The 17,247-nt window shown below is 46.2% G+C and overlaps 1 protein-coding gene across 2 annotated transcripts in view; it reads right to left on the bottom strand.

The window, feature by feature from the left end:
* The window catches only part of EXOC3L4 (exocyst complex component 3 like 4), a 482,394-nt gene that overhangs the window by 44,972 nt on the left and 420,175 nt on the right, over positions 1–17,247 (bottom strand). For both annotated transcript variants that reach the window (XM_078660229.1, XM_078660230.1), the window contains one exon: positions 15,934–16,086. In XM_078660229.1, coding sequence (XP_078516355.1) covers positions 15,934–16,086 — 153 coding nt within the window. The remainder of the gene's footprint in view (positions 1–15,933; positions 16,087–17,247) is intronic.

Raw genomic sequence — 17,247 nt, 5'->3', positions numbered from 1 at the left:
TGCTACACTTAAGGACGGCCTAAAGTGTCTGGAGATGTGAATACAGTATCTTGTCTCTCTATTACTTTAGCATCAAATGTCTTTCTCTCCATCTGTATAGTACAATGTGCACTGATATATTTTATAATCAAATATAAATGTTGCTGTCCTAGTAATCGGAAGTGCCCTTTAACCCTAATTTGCTTGTAAAGTTTCATGGTTTTATTGGGCGGGAAGTTATTGTCTTCACTGTAGCACATTTACATAAAGGGAGTGCACCTGCAATTCTCTTCAGGGAAGGTCTACTTTTAATGGGGGAATACTGGCACTTTTCAGAACCAGACAGGTACTCTGGGATATCGAGTACTTGCACTTTTTTATTTCCACTACAAGCACTGATTAAAAGTAGCACATCTCTGTTGGTGGAGATGGACACCACTATTTGGGTGTCATTGGCATAGGAGACCGGAAGAAACCCACAGTTTCTGATGATTGTAGCTAACGGGGCTACTTATATATTGAAAAGGGTGGGGCTTAGGGAGGAGCCCTGAGGCACCCCCCATGGAGATTTAAAGGATTTGGAGGTACAATCCCCTATTTTAACTGTGAAGGTTCTATCTCGAAGGAAGGATGCAACCAGAGCCAGGGTAGAATCGTGGATCCCCTGATCGGCGAGGCGAGCCAGGAGTGTATCATGGTTAACGGTATCGAAGGCTGCCGATAGATCTAGAAGAATCAAGGCAGTCTTCCCGCCTGCGTCCAGTACACTCCTGAGCTCTTCCACTGCCATGATCAATGCTGTCTCGTTCCTGTGTTCTTCCCTAAACCTGAACTGCGATTGGTCTAGGGCGTGGGTGGATCTGAGGAACCCTGTCAGCAGTGAGTTTAGAATCTTTTCCAGCACTTTTGCTGGAAACGGTATTCTTGATATTGGCCTGTAATAAGCTGGGTCTAAGGGATCCAGATTAGGCTTTTTCAACAATGGTGTGACAGATGCCTTTTTAGAAACATCCGGGAAGATGCGTGCCTGTATTATTTTATCAAAAAGTAGTTGGAGTTGTTTACTTAGTAGCTCTGGGAACAGATGGAAGACCTTAGGTGGACACGGGTCCGTGAGACCTCCAGACCTAGTTTCCAGAATTATTTGATGAATCTGTTCTCCTGATGGGGTCGTAAACCTGAACCCTGAGTCTCCAATTTCTCTAAACCCACAGAGGTAGGAATAAGCCTCTGTTTGTGGAGCGTTGTCGTGATTGGTGGATCTAACAGATTTGTATACTGTCTTCACTTTGTTGACAAAGAATTGTCCCAGTGTATTACAGAATACAGTGCTCCCCTCCATTTGGGTGTTAGCATCAGGGTTAGACAATTTATTGACCGTAGAAAACAGTTCTTTACAAGGATCTTTGGCCTCATTGATTTTCTTAACAAAATAGGAAGATTTTTCTTCCAGAATTAATTTTTCATAGGACACCAGAGTCCTACGGTAGGTTTCTTTAGCCCCTTCTTCAAAGTTGGCTCTCCACTTCTCTTCGGTCCTCCTGCATGTCTGTTTTTGTAGCCTTAATTTCTCAGAGAACCACGGTTCTGAGATATTCTTTCTTCTTGAGCTCGACTTTTTTATGGGGGCGGCTTTTAGAACCGCGGATTTGATCCAGTTATTTATTTGCTCATTAGTTATGTTACAATCAGGGTTTAGTTTGGGGGTCGACAGCACCAGATGTTCCTGTAAATTGGGTACGTTTATTTTGGCCCAGTCCTGATGTGTATAGTGTCTTACTTGCGTCGGCCTTGTCCTTATGGCTTGCTTAATCGCCAGGGAGAACTTGATGACTTTATGGTCCGACCAAGGTACCGGAACAATTTCATCAATCGTTAAGTTGGTGTTGGAGGAGAAAACTCCATCCAGTGTATGCCCAGTGGAATGGGTACCCTCTGGACCCTTTGTGTCAGTGAGCAACTGGCCATGGTCTGTGAGATGAGCAGCGTATTTCTGTCTGTGTTTTTTTCTAAATGAAGATTGAAGTCCCTCAGTATGGTATAGTTAGCCTCTTATAGGCTAGATTTTAGGAAAGGGTCAAGAAGTTGTGTCTGGGGGTTTTTCGCTTTTGGGGGTCTGTATAGCAAGAGGCCTTTAAAGGCGTAGTTTTTTGTAATAGCGATATCAAAGGGTAGAATCTCGCAGTCCGGGCTGCTACCTGCGGTCGATCCTCTAGCTTGTAGGCCATCTTTATAAATGATGGCTAGCCCACCCCCTCTTTTTCCTATCCTGTATGCCCGAATTATGGAGTAGCCCCCCGGGAGGGCCAATGCCAGGTCTATGCCAGAGGCTTCGCCCGCCCAAGTTTCCGTGATAAATAGTATATCTAAGGTGTGAGAATCGATTAAGTTGGCTGTATCCGAATTATGACTAACTGCTGACTCTGTAAATGGTGCCAAGTTCCACATTCTCATGGGTGGAAGGAGTCAGTCCTATGCCACAATCTTTAACACAAGCAATACTGCAAGAAATGTTTGTATGAATGATTTTAAAGGAACTGATCTTACGTGGTATGTGGACTCTGAAGAATGAACTGGACAGACCTCGCATCCAAGTCTGCCTGACTTTTTGTCTTTTGAACTCCTGTTTTGCTAACTTCATTGTTGCTGGAGTTAGGACTCAGGGCACTCTACCACTGCTAAACAGTGCTAAAGTGCATGTGCTCTGTACTTAAAACACAGTAATATTGGCTTATACACAATTGACATACTAAATTTACTGATAAGTTCATAGTAAAGTGAATTATGTGTGCTTAGGGCCTGTAAATTAAATGTTAAAAGTGTGCTTACAGCGCTGATTGTGCCACCCACTTCAGTAGGCCTTTAAACATGTTTCAGGCATGCCATTGAGCCTGTGTGTGCAGTTTTAAACTGCTATGTCGATCTAGCAAGTTAACTCTCTTGCCTGGCCCAAACCTTACTTTTAAAAACATATAGCTCACCCGTAAGGCCCAATGGCAGGGTAGAATGTATTTAAAAAGTAGGACATGTACATATCATGGTAGTGAAAATACTCTTAAATTCACTTTCACTACTGGAAGGCCTATCTTTCCCTTAGGTTAACATTGGGATTACCATATTACTTTCAAAAGGTGGACTTTCCAACTGGAAAATCAATCAATCAATCAGGTGTTTGTTAAGTGCGACTACTCACCCGTAAGGGTCTCGAGGTGCTGGGGGTCGCAGGTTCCAGTCCATCAAGGAGGGGATCTGTCGAAGATCCAGGCTTTGAGGCTTCTTGCGAAGATGGGGAGCGATGTTATCTGTCTGAGGTGGAGCGGAAGGTCGTTCCTGGCTCTGGCTGCACGGAAGGAGAAGGAGCAGCCGCCCGATCTGGTCTTTCTGGTGTGGGGGACCACGGCGTAGGAGAGCTGGGCTGATCGTAGGTTCCTTTGGGGTGCGTGGAATTTGAGTCGGCTGTTCAGGTATGCTGGTCTGGTGTCGTGGAGGGCCTTGGGAGCGTGGGTTAACATCTTGAAGGTGACTCTAGCTTCGATGGGGATCCAGTGGAGTGTGTGCAGTGGTGGGAGATGTGGAAACGTCTTGGCAGGTTGAGTATCAGTCTTGTGGCGGAGTTTTGGATGTTCTGTGGATTGAGGGTGAGGTTTTTGTTTATTCCAGCACAGAGTGCATTGCCGTAGTCGAGCATGCTGGTGATCAGGGCGTGAGTGACGATCTTTCTGTGTTCGAGGGGAATCCATTTGAAGGTCTTACGTAGGAGGCGGAGGGTATGGGAGCAGGAGGACGAGACGGAGTTGATCTGGTGGTCCATTTTGAGCTATGAGTCCAGGATGATTCCCAGGTTGCATGCGTGGACCGTGGTGGCGGGCGGGCTTCCGAGGGCAGGGGTCACCAGGTGTCATTCCAGGCGTTGGGCCCATGATGAGTACTTTCGTTTTGTTGGTGTTTAGTTGTAATCAGCTGTTTTTCATCCATTTGGCGATGGCTTTCATGCCTTCTCAAAAGTTGTGTCTGGCGGTGCTGGGTCCGTTGCATAGGGAGAGGATGAGTTGGGTGTTGTCTGTGTATGACACAATGTTGAGTCTGTAAGTTCTGACGATGGGGGCAAGCGGAGCCATGTAGACGTTGAAGAGCATAGGGCTGAGGGAGGACCCCTGGGGGACTTTGCAGGTGGTAGGTGTAGGGTCGGAGAGGAAAGGGGGGGAGTCTGACCCACTGCGCTCTGTCGGAGAAGAAGGAGCGGATCCAGTTGAGGGACTTGTCTTGGATCCCTGCGTCGTGCAGTCTGCGTATTATGGGGCAGTGAGAGACTGTATTGTACGCCGCTGAAAAATCGAGGAGGATGAGGGCTGTTGTTTCTCCTTTGTCCAGTAAGGTACGGATGTCGTCTGTTGTGGCGAGAAGGGCAGTTCCCGTACTGTGTTTTTTTCTTAAGCCAGATTGAGAGGTGTTGAGGATGTTGTGCTCTTCGATGAATGTGGCGAGTTGGATGTTGATGGCTTTCTCAATGACTTTCGATGGGAACGGGTGCAGGGAGGTGGGTTTGTAGTTTTTGAGGTCGGTGAGGTACGCCAAGGGTTTCTTCAGGAGGGGGTTGATCTCAGCGTGTTTCCAGTCGAGGGAACGAGGCGGTTGCCAGGGAGCAGTTGATGGTGTGGCAGAGCATGGGTGCAATGGTGTCGGCGGCTCTGTTGAAAATGTGGTGAGGGCAGGGGTCTGTGGGGTCCCTGGAGCGGATTGACTTCATCATCTTCAGTGTGTCTTCGGTGATGAGGGCTGTCCAGTTGTCAATCGCTGGCTTCAGGGTGTCGGAGGTGGATGGTGAGGGTTCAGTTTGTTGGTTGTCTTTGTCGAAGTTGTCGTAGATGCTCTTGATTTTGTGGTGGAAAAAGGTGCTGAGATTGTCGCAGAGGTCTTGTGAGGGAGGGATGTCGGTGGACTCGCTGGTGGGTTGGGCGAACTCCTTGATGATGTTGAAGAGTTCTTTGCTGTTGTGTGCATGAGTGGAGATTCTGTCTTGAATCGCCTTTTTCCTCACTTTTCTGATGAGTTGGTGGTGGGCGTTGGTTGCAGCTCTGAAGTTGTTGTGGGCTTCTGTGGATTTGGTGTTCCTCTAGGCCTTTTCGATTCGGCGGAAAGTGCGTCTGGACTCTTGAAGTTTGGTGGTGAACCATCTAGCTTTCTTGGCGTGGGTGTTGTTTTTCTTGAGGCGGACTATGGTGTTGGCGCTGTCGGAGTTCCATCTGTGCAGGGTTCGGGCTGCGGTTTTGGGGTTGTTGTTTTCCGCGATGGTTGGGGTGGAGTTGCTGAGTGATGAAGTTAGCTGGCCATCGGTGATTCTGGTCCTGTTTCATCGTGAGAGCAGGTGCTGGTGTTTGTGGATGATGGGAGTTCTGAAGGTGAAGTGGAAGCATTGATGGTCAGTCCATGGGAGTTCGGTGGTGTGGCTGCAGGTGATGGAGTTTCCTGTTGTGAAGAGGGGGTCGAGGGGGTGTCCTGCTGAGTGCATGGGTTTAGTCACAATCTGGCGGAGTCCAATGTTGTGGAGGTTGTCCAGGAGGGATGTGGTGCTGGGGTCAAGTTGGTTGTCGAGGTGGAAGTTGAGGTCTCCCAGTAGGGTGTAGTTGGTGGATGTGATGGCATGCAGGGAGATGCTGTCCGTGATGGAATTGGTGAGAAGTCAGCGGGATCCAGGGGGTCGGTAGATGATGGTTCCTCTGAGGGTGGAGACAGGGCTGGCCAGTATCTTTTTTTTTTTTTTTTTTTTTTGAAAACCTTTATTGTAACATAAGGCAGATACAATCACCAGCCAGCAGAAACATAGCCGGCTATCATCACAAAGACGGGCAGAGCAAATCAATAATGCAAACCACATACAACCCGCCTCAAAAAGTCCAGAGTAACAACCAGGACACTATCGCACCATAACGGCGCTAGGATAAGAGAGGTTTCATTTTTCTATGAGAAGAATCAAAAAAAGAACAGGATCCGATGACATACAATGTAGTAACGCCAGGCGTAGGGGACGTCAAAAAGCAGGATATGCACAGTCGGGACCACTGCAAGCGGGGCGAATGCAAGAACACGCATTAAAACAGGATAAACAACAAACATTACAGCACGCCCCCCCGCGCAGCACCCGCCCACTGGATCTAATAAGAAGTCATTAGAACATCCCCCATACTGGTTGAAGACACAAAAGCATACGGTAAACCACCCATCATTCGGAATCCCATAGAGAAAGGGGGAAAGAAAGAAGTGAAAAAGGCAAGCAGAACAAGAAGAAATAGAGGCCCTAGAAACTGAAAAAGAGAAAGAAAAACGAAGAATACCCCCCCACCCTGCACCCCTGCCCCCAGCTACGGCCTCCCCCTCAGCAGAGTGCCTGTCGCCCCTGTCATGAAACCCGAAATGTAGAAGATAGAGAAAAGAAACTACCACCCACCTAGTCTAAAGAAGGAACCCAAGCGAGGGAAGAAAGAAGGAAATGGAAAATGGAGGGGAGCCCTCTAACAGTCCCCCGGCCCTCCCTCAGCAAGGAACGAATGTAGACAGGACATAATACACCCCCGCATGAACGCAACAGAATAGAACAATGCACGAGGCACAGGAGCAGCCCAGCATGACAACAGAAATAAAGCAATACGTCACACATCCCCCTTGAACCCCGCAGGCAGGAAATATCGAAACGGAAGAAACAGCATTTGTCTTTGACCCGTCCTGCGCACATCACAATGGCCCAACAAATCGTCACACCCCAAGTCAGCAATCATAAGGATTAAAGATAGCGGAGGAAATCGAAACAACATCAAGTCTGTAGTGTCACACTGCGAGCAGACCACATCCGCGCCCGCTCCCCGCCAGCGTGGTGGATCAAACCTGAAACAGCAACATGATTGCCACGTCGCAATCAAAAAGTCAGATCAGGGAAAAGAGCGTCACAGTGTAAAGAGAGGGCGGAGCAGAACCAAATATATCAACAGCATGGCGTGAAAACAAAGTCCCTAATTCGGTTCCAGGCAGGGGCCCACGGATAGTCACAGATCACAAACGTCACCCACTGGAGACAGCTCGAGAGCCCACGTTACAGGTTACAGGATATCAGTACCGGCGCCATCTTATCGCGCCTGGGTAAGCAACGCACCAGTCGGGCTCAGTAGGTCCGTAACAAAGACAACACCCTCCAGCATACCACACAGTGAACGGGCATCCTGCGAGCAAATAAAACGGAGATTAGCTTAGGCAACAGGGAAATCGCCAAGATGTAGGTCTGCTCCATGTCCCCCATGTCGTCAAGCGCCCTTCCTCCATAGGACAGGAATCAGGCCAGGGAGTAGTATCGCGGGTGTGGCACTCTGCCCCCTCCATTACGTTCCGAGGAAGTACCATCCGAAATCAGGTCCAAGGTATACGCAGCCGGGCATCAGGCGTCCTGGGATAACGATCAGGGCACTGAAACAGCGGAGACTCGACCAAAAACACACCGCCGCCGGGGGAAGCCGCGCTACAAAATGCAACTGAGCTCAAGTTCAGGATTCTCCCGTAATGAGCGGGACAGGACCAGCCACGGTCCCCGGCGGCAGCCAAGTAAAGTTCCAAAAACAAGAAGGGGGGGGGGACAAACGACCCAGGGAAACCAAGAATAGTCGGTCTCGTAGGCATGTCCCCCATCAGGTGGGCGAGCGACCCGAAAATCGGCCGACCCGATTCAATCCAGCGCCGACCGGCCCCCACTGCAACCGGTGGCCGTTGTTGTTCGACTGGCGGCCGGATCAGCCTTCAGGCGAGTCCCCGGTCTTCACGCTGCCACAGGCCGCAAACGCCACCTTCCGTTTCTCCCCTTGTGGAGGTAGTACAGACCTCGGGGACGCGCCATCAAGATCCGGAGCTGCTCCTGCGCCCGCTCGCGTCCATTGTCATTCAGGACAGCAGGCGGAAGGCGTCCGGAGGAGGAGATGACACACGGAGCCGGGGGACTGAGCGGCCATCTTCGATGCCGACTTGGCTCCGCCTCGCTGGCCAGTATCTTGAAGTGAAGGTGTTCTGGTCTGGTCAGGTCTGTGGGGTCATCGGGGAGTGTGCTCAGGCGGTTGGTAGATTTGTGGACGATGGAAATTGCTCCTCCTCCTGGGCAGGTGCGGCGGTCCTTCCTGAAGATCTTGTATCCTTGGGGAATGGCGATGGTGATGTCCAGTCCCGGGGTGGTGTTGGTCCAGGTTTCGGAAAGAGATGGAACTTCCAAGTTTGATGTCTCTGGAATAACAATTTAAAACACTAATTCATGGAAAAGTTCAATTTTAAGTTGTAATTCTGAAAATGTCACGTATTGGCATTTTTTTACTTTAACTATTTGGTGCTTTCTGCCTGTCTCTGAAAACACGCTTGGTTGGATGGCAGCTGGGCTTTGTGCATTCCCTCTAGACAGCTAAACACAAAGGGAACTTAGGTGTGACCGGTGGGCCATCTCCATCCTGATGGGTCATGCTGGGCAGGAAGGGAAGAAGGCCTGACACTTACACTTACATTGTCTTGTCCCCACATAAAGGGCTGTATACCCCCTTGTATTGAGTCTAGAGCGGGGGCAGGAAGTACAGGCCCTTTGTACACTCTAAGGCCTCTCTTAGAATTCTCCCTCACTTCAAAGGCAAAACTAGGTATAAGCACAGGACCACCTCAAGACACTTCTGGAACTGAGGATACTCTGTGAGGAAGACAGACAGCTGGACTACCGAAAGGACAGTCATTCTGAATGAATCAGCAGGACTACTGCTTTGCTGATCCTAACCTGCTGCCCTCCTTGCCTAGGAGTGAGAAGATTGGACCTGTATCTCTACACCCCAGAATCAAAGTGATTCCAAGGACTTTCAGACTTGCCTCCTGGTGGAAGTCTCAGGCACATCAAAGACTTCAATCCACCCCCCAGCAGCACCTGTCCTTTGCAATCTGAGAGTTGACCTGCCAAGTGGTGCCAATCCAGTACTGGGCCCTTGGAAGTGAATACAAAGTGCTGCAACTGTGAAAACTCATGCATCGCTGATGTTGCACTGGTTGGAACCGGCTCAACTCCATTGACACTGATAAGTCGCCGCTTCGAAGAGATCCCAGTCGCCTGCTGTGTGGGTTGATGACAGAGCATTGCCTACAACAGAAGGGTTCAACAATGAGGCATCGCTGATTTGTGAAGCTCGACGATGAGGCATCGCCTACAAGTCTTGCATTTTGGGGCTGTCGGATTGCCTTCTGCTCCACGTATCTCTGCTCAGTTGATGGAACAATCAAGATACTTTGCAGAGGAACAAGGCTAGTCCCTGTATCCTCAGAAGGCCTGACCAGAAGAGACAACACCTAATGCTATAACTTCAGCACTTGAGGGGTTTCTATACTTTGCAACTCCTTCTCATGCGCATTTACTCATAATAGTCAAAGTGTCGTGGTGTTCACTTTACAACAAGAAAATCAAATTACCATCATAGTTCCACCCAGAGATAGAGAAAAGTGTGGGAAAGAAGAGAAAGCACCCTGTGAGAATATAAATCAAACCATTTGATTGGAACCATTTTTAATTTGGGAAGGCTTACAGCATTCAATAAAGTTACGCTTAGCTAGTAAGCTTTACCAGTTTTTTTAATGGTGAGAATTATTTGTTTATATTCTCACAGGGGTCCAGTGGGCACTTGTAATGACACTATGCACGGATAGTTTATTTACACCTAGGTTTCGCTATCTTTTTTCCTTACTTCACTGGGTTTGAGATTTTTTCACGACCGAACACACACTCTTTTTCTTTGGAGGGAAAGTAACCTCTGATGATAAGTGGGTGTGCTGGTGAGTACCAGCCAGCAACCCCCTGGGTGTTATGACCGTGAGGTGCTTTCTCTCCTTTCCCATACTTTTCTCTATCTCTGGGTGGCACTATGATGGTAATTAGATTTTCTTGTTGTAAAGTGACACACCACAACACTTTGACTATTATGAGTAAATGCGGATGAGAGGGAGTAGCAAAGTATAGAAACCCCTCAAGTGTTGAAGTTATAGCACTAGGTGTTGTCTCTTCTGGTCAGGCTTTTTGTGGTTAGTGCGTTGAGTGGGGACGGCCTGCCCTTTCTTTCCCCCTGTAGCTCCTGTTGTGTTGATAGTCCCTGTATCCAACCTGTGTCGCGGTAGGCTTGTATTTTAATTTGTCTCGGTCAAGCACGACCACATAGCCCTGGTTGCTGCTTAATGCTTTTAAGAACTATATTATAAGATATTATTTTGAAATTCATAACTCCGGTTCTACTTATTGCTTTTTCATAGTTTTGGACTTGTTTTGTTCAATAAATTAAGCTCTATTTTTCTAATAAGGTGTGTTATGTTTTGGTGTGGTGATTTCCCTGTTTTACCATTCTAAAGTGTTGAACAAATACTTTACACATTGCCTCTTAACTTAACCTTAGCTCTGTGCCAAGCTACCAGAGGGTGAGCACAGGTTAACTTAGTATGTGTATCCAACTTACCCTGACTAAGATTGTGGCTCTTGCTTAGAAAGAGTGCATACCTCTGACTATCGGAAACCCAAATTCTAACACAGAGAATGGTAAATTGTGACTGATACATGCTCATGTGTGGATGACAAAAGACTGGTAGTGGATGTTGGTCCTGGGATGTAATAGTGTTGCTTGGAGGCTTCTAGTAAGGGATGTAGATATATGCAAACTATCAGCGAAGAAACGGATCATTGTTGAAGGTGGTGATGCATGAAGCTGATAAGAGGAGGGGAAGGATGCACTGAATCTGGCAATGGTGTTATGGTACTGAGTGAGGTGAAGATACATATATGCTGATAAAGTGGTAGGGCTAACTCAGTGCTGGAAAGAACATGTACTTGAAGTGGCAGAATCAAGGATTTTTGTGGGGGGCTAACATTGCAAAAGTCTGGCAACGGAATACTGGTCATGTGAAAGTTAGGTTAAGCATTGAGGCTAACAATGTGAGCAAACACTGCAGATTTGGGATATTCATTAGCTTTCACTGCAGATGCCAGTGCAGGGTTAAGGGTTTAAGACGGTTGGTCAACCTCGCTCTCTCTTTCTCTCACACATATATACACACTTGTTCACTTTTTCTCCTTTCTCCTCCCTCCAACTCTCTCACTTACCCGTTTCTTTTTCTTTTCCCTCTTTCTTTCCAGTTACCCACAATACCTCACACTCTGCCTTCTATATGCCTTGCTCTCCTTATTTGTCTTTCTGTACATCTGCCAGGTCCTTTCGGTCCCCCTTCACATTTTCTAGCTTTTCCTCTCATTTTCCCATCCCATTCCTCCTGCATTTCAGGTTACTAAATATCAACTGAAAACCACTCAACATTTTTTATTCTTACTCTGAATTCGAATACTTATATCCCTTAATCTTTAATGTGAAATGAAAATCTATGAAAACCAGAATGCAAAGGAAATCCATTACTGCATGAACTACTCTTACATGACTTGGGACAGTTTCAGATCTCAAATCCATCTGCCTGGGTCTTTTACTCCATCTCTCATCCTCCTTTCTCTCCTACCTCTTCTTTCCCTCTTATCATTTTCTTCTCCCAGCTAGTTCTCCATCCAAATCTACTCTACATTCCCTCGCCTCTCTTTTTCTATTTATCCTATTGAATTATCTTTTTTCAATTTCCTCTATTCCTCCATCTGCCTTTCTCTTTCTGCTTCTTTCTTTTCTCCTGCTTTTCCTTTGCACCTCCCTCACCGTCCTCCATGAGACACTGAGGCACCAGGGAATAAAGGGCTGATGACAATATAAAAGGATTGAATCATTCCATTGAGTTTATGTCCCCCCTTATTTGAGATGTACCAAGGATCACTCCAATGTGATCATAACAAATGGCTGCCATTGGCAGATTTCTAAGTTCGTTCACATGGAGGCCTGCTCCTTTGGAGGGGAAGACAATCATTTATGTGACCTTGGACACTGTTAGGCACCTATTCTGAGTGTCCGGGTATTTTGCTTGATAACTCCAAATACTAGCATTGCAAATAGCAGTAATTATTAGGTGAGGTTTATCCACTCATTCAAGATTCTGCCTCTGAGTGAGAAACAGCACATAGTATATGGGTTGAGCTCCCAATTACGGCATGTTTTGTCTTATTTCTATTAATACATGTTACCAGTTATGTCCCAGAGAATTGTGCCTGGAGAAAAACTCCTATTTTCATGGCCACTCTATAAAGATAGGACGGCCACATGAAGAATGGCTTGAGTACCGCGTGATAGACTCCAAAATCTTGCTATTGATTCTACCTTTATTTTTTTATACTTCGTATGAATGTTATGCAAAACCAATAAAAAAGTTTTTAAAAACTCAAATTTTCACTCTAATCTGGATTTCCACAAAAGTCATAATGAAGGCCTTTGCATCTCTTCTCTGTTAGTGCCTATTTCAGTCCCAACAATTCTTAGTTCAGCGGCATTCTAATTAAAAACTTTGTTATTTCATGAGTTGGTTGTTGGATATACAATTGACTAGTCTAGAAATCCTTTGACTGCCTTTGATTTAGAAACTTTCAGGTGATTACAGTTGCATCTTGCAACTGATTAATAGGGCCTACTGTTGTTTGGCTTTTCAGGACCTTAATAGAGACATTACATCCTCTAAAATGAAAATACTTTATTGATGTTATCACTACCTCTATCTGGAGAGTATCATCTGCGCTCTCTGATTCTGTTATCTCATTTTAAATAAACATATGCATTGCTGTTTATAAGTTAAGGGTGGCTTGGAATATGTTTTGTGGACTAATGCATTATTTTAAAATAAAATATGCCTATAGAGGATCGAATTTATGTTGGATATTCATAATCAAAAACAAATAAGTATTTATAACTGACATTCTTGCATTAAGAGGAACAATTAATGCACTGCTTCAAGGATTACTTGAAGTGAAGTCTGATACTTTCCTGTTTGATTCTTAATCTCTTCTGACTGGTACCTCCTCTTCTCTTTCTATGTGTACTCTTCTCTGGCAGGGCATTGACCTCAGGACGCAATAAGTGGCAGGTGACAGAGAGTTAAAGAGAATTGTGCAGTAAAAGGGGGCAGCTGAGGGAGGAAGGAGGTAGATAGAGATGAGGTAGGGAGCTAGGTGAGGGAGGCAAAGACAAAAGGTAAAGTGAGAAAAATGATGTAGCCTGAAAAAAATTATAAAAAGAGACAGAATGTTAAAGATGAATGGTAGAGAGGTAGAAAGACAGGTTGGGTATTTTGATTAGGGTAGAGAGCTAAAGGTAAAGAGGTGGAGGATTGTTATGTTCACCAGTGGGTAAGGTAGAGTGGGAGAAAGAGAGAGGTAAGGCAGGAAGAGCGATTAGTTAGGCAAAGGTAGAAGCAGAGAGCATTAAGGTAGTCAGGTAAAGAGGTCATGTAGTGAGAAAAGTCTAGAGAAATGCGAGGTAGAGATAGCGGTGAAGAAGAGATTGAGGTAAAATTAGAGTAAGGTGAAGGGTAGAAACAGGAGTGTGGAGAGAAAAGAAGTGCAGTGGAGAAACATATTTGATGTAGCGAAAGAGAGGCAAAGTTAACATAGGGCAAAAGGGGGAGATAGAGAGAGAGAGTGGTGAGGAAGAGATACAATGGAGGTAGCGAATTGTATAATGATAGAGAGGTGTGAGGTACAGAAGACGAGTTGAAAGAGAGAAAGAGGTACAAAGAGAGATGAGTGAGAAAGCGCAGGTCGAAAAGGATGTAGATTACAGACAAAATCAGAGATAAAGGAGTAATGTAGATAAAAAAGTAAAAAAGAATTGGTGGGAAGGTAGAGAGAGTGTTTGGGAAATTATTATTGTTATGTTATATTATGTTATGTTATATGATTTGTAAAGCGCATGGCTGTCCCGGCAAAGGGACGTCCCAGCGCAGCCTGCCAGGAAGAGAGGATGGGAAAGGAAGCTACTGATCATCGAAAGAGCCAGGTCTTCACGCCCTTCTGAAGGCTAGGAGGAAAGAAATGCTTCTAATGGAATGAGGGAGAGAGTTCCAGAGGGTCGGTGCCAGCACCTTAAATGAACGCCCTCACGGTCTGGTTCTGTGAAACCAAGGGACTCGTGCCAGGTGGAGGTCGGCCGAGCATTAAGCACGTGTTGGGATGTAGGGATGGCAAGATCACTCAAAATCGCTGGGCCAGAGCCTGCAAGGATTTTGTGAGCAAAGTGCTTTAAAATAGATTCTCTGCTCTATAGGCAGTCAATGAAGGTGACAAAGAAGGCTGGAGGCCGAGCAGTGCCTCGGCAGGGCAAACAGCGTGCGGGCTGCGGTGTTCAGAGTGCGCTGCAGCATTTTATTACGGATTTATTGAAGCCAAGGAGCAGACCATTGCAATAGTCCAGCCTGGCTATAATAATGGCTTGAACAATCAGTGTGGGGGCAAAAAAAAAACAATATGGGTTTAAGGCTGTGCAGCAAGCCAAAACAGGTACCTGCAACAGACTTGGGGGTCGATTCCGATCCGGTAAAATAATCCGGCGTATGAATCGTATCCGGAGCCGTTTCCGTACGACTCGTACAGACGCCGTACGACCGGACGATTCCGATCCCGATCGGCCGACCCGTACGCGATTCGTACGGTACACGCCGATTCGTACGGAAAAGCGCACGATCACCTACACACCGTACGGCGCGTACCCCCCATGATCGCAGGGGTACGCGGCGTACCCCTGTGGTCATGCGGGGTACGTGCCGTACACCCAGCGTACATGGGGTACGTGCCGTACACCCACTGTACATGGGGTACGGTGCGTACCCCATGTACGCTGGGTGTACGGCACATACCCCGCATGACCACAGGGGTACGCCGCGTACCCCTGCGATCATGGGGGGTACGTGCCGTACCCGGGGGGGGCGTTCCGTACCTGTTTCGGCGCGAACTCTGCGTTTACGACTGTTTTCGGCTCCCGTAGGAAAAGGGTCGTACGGCGTGTACCCGGCACGAATCGTACTTGCTGGGTCGTAAAAACGTGCCGCGATGTCGCGTACAGCGGGTTCCGAGTGAGATTCGTATGGAGATTTGAGTCGTACGGAGTCCTGTACGACTCGTACGGAGTTCGGCACCTAGTACGGATCGTACTTCATCGTACGTACGGGACGTCTACGGATACGATTCGTACGGGGAAAAAACTCTCCGTACGACCATTCGGAGCGCATTTTACCGGATCGGAATCGACACCTTGGTGTGATCTCCATAGGTAAGAGCGCTATCAACCCAGATGACCAAATAATGAGGTGGTGTGTGAGAGTTGAGGTAGACCAATGAGATAGAGTAGTGAGGTAGAGAGTAGTGAGTAAGAGAGAGGAGTAGTAGAGAGAGTTGAGGGATGGAGACATGAGATTTAGAGATGAGGTAGGTGAAGGAGAATCAGTGAGAGATGAGTGAAAACTGATCCCTTTCTCACTTTTTTAACTCTTTGAAATAGTCATGAATCATAGCCACTTCATGACTTTTGGATAAAACGACAGACATATAAACTACTGAAAATGGTGGCTCTCACATTCACATTTTGACTTGCAAATCTTGCTGTGTTTCCCCTGTTTATTCGAGGTCTGTTACTCGCGTTGTCCGTGTCTTTGGGTCGCCCAAAGTGATTGGAGCAGAATGACCTGTGTTAGAAGGGGATCTCATCAAACATGCTATGCCACAGAGGCTAGTAGATAAACTACAAGTTTGAATAAAGTACGTGCACTGAAAATGCAAAATCTAATATTATTTACAATGAGGGGCATTAAAAGCAACATTTAAGTTATTTGAGTAAGAGATAGGGCGGAAGACCAACATTCTTAGCATTCTTAGGCATAAATGTTCAGACGTACAATGGATACGCACATAGAATTTATAAACAAATATATATTACTGAAAATAATTTATTTGCAATAGTACCATTGTCTACTTAGAGAATAACAAAAGCAACAAAATAAAGTACTTACAAGCTTTGTGATTTTTCTGTTTATAAACTCTCCTTCTTCTCTCATTTTATCAGCTGCTTCGCCACGGTTGGTCCTTTTTAGGCGTAATCGCTGTTTCATGATCTGAGATATGTACTCCTTGACTAAGTACTTGTGAACTTCAGTTAGAAAATCCTACCAATCAAAAGATAAAGTATAGTGTTAGAACAGAACTAGAAAGTCCAAGTCTTCTTTTCCATGATGTATCTCAGCATGGTGGTCGACAACTATGGCCTTATTTAAAGGTGGATGTAATAAAGAAATTCGGCGGCTTTACGAATGCCTACCACTTACTTTCCTCACCTCATATAGAACTTTGTAATCTGATTATGTCCGAAGGCAGAGCCTTAACTGGCCCTGCCATCAAAAACACATTACCGGCAACCCAGCTACCACAGGACCGCTAGTTCCACAGTGTCGGACTGCCTGCTTTATACAGGGTGGGCTTGCACCCTGCCAGTACCCCGATGGAAGGCAATGCAGTCACGAGCAGGAAAAGAGAAACACGTTTGCCCTTATTTCATAACATTGCAATCCTTAAAAAAAAAAATCCTACTATAGTAGGTCAGGTGATCAAACTATAACAACAACGCAAACAATACAAAAGTATTTAAAACCACAAAAACGGATGGACTGCAATCAGCTCTAAATGATTTGACAATTCATCATTGTTACTTATCGATCCCCCATAGATTGGAAATGTGTACCAATTTTTTCATGCAGTGCAGTCTTCGTCATTTTTAATAGAAGGTTAACCCCTTACCTGCGGCCGGAATTCCGCTCCTGTGCTGGACATTCCGATCGCGGGCGTGGTCATGACGGCCCCCAGCCGTCATCAGCACACGAGCACTGTGTGCCATGACGGCTGGGGGCCGTCATCAGCATGGAAGGGGTTAAAGGCAATTGAGCTAAAAAGTTCATGCAAAATCTGGTCATAATACTGATGAGTTTTACATCCCCAGATGTCATACCATCATAGGCTGTGATTATTTGATGTTAAAATGGCTATTGACATTGATAATTTATGTAATGCCTCAAAGTTAGATTTATAACTAGAATGTGAGCTGAACTAAACCATTAATAATTTATGGAAGGAAGAGCAATACCTACTTCAGCCTTGACATTTGCTCTATCATCCATGTGTACAATGAGTTTAGCTGAATTGTGGACATAGCGAAACGTAGCAATAGCAGCTGAAGTTTCAATGGCCACGAATATAGGCCAAATATAGGGGAAACATTGTTTACATTGCATGTGATACATCACATGCCATTACAACGCAGTTGTTACAATGAC

Source organism: Lissotriton helveticus, chromosome 9 (assembly GCF_964261635.1).
Source record: "Lissotriton helveticus chromosome 9, aLisHel1.1, whole genome shotgun sequence".
Taxonomy (NCBI): Eukaryota; Metazoa; Chordata; class Amphibia; order Caudata; family Salamandridae; genus Lissotriton; species Lissotriton helveticus.
Note: the sequence above shows the minus strand (reverse complement) of the source record. Positions and strands in the feature narration are given on the sequence as shown.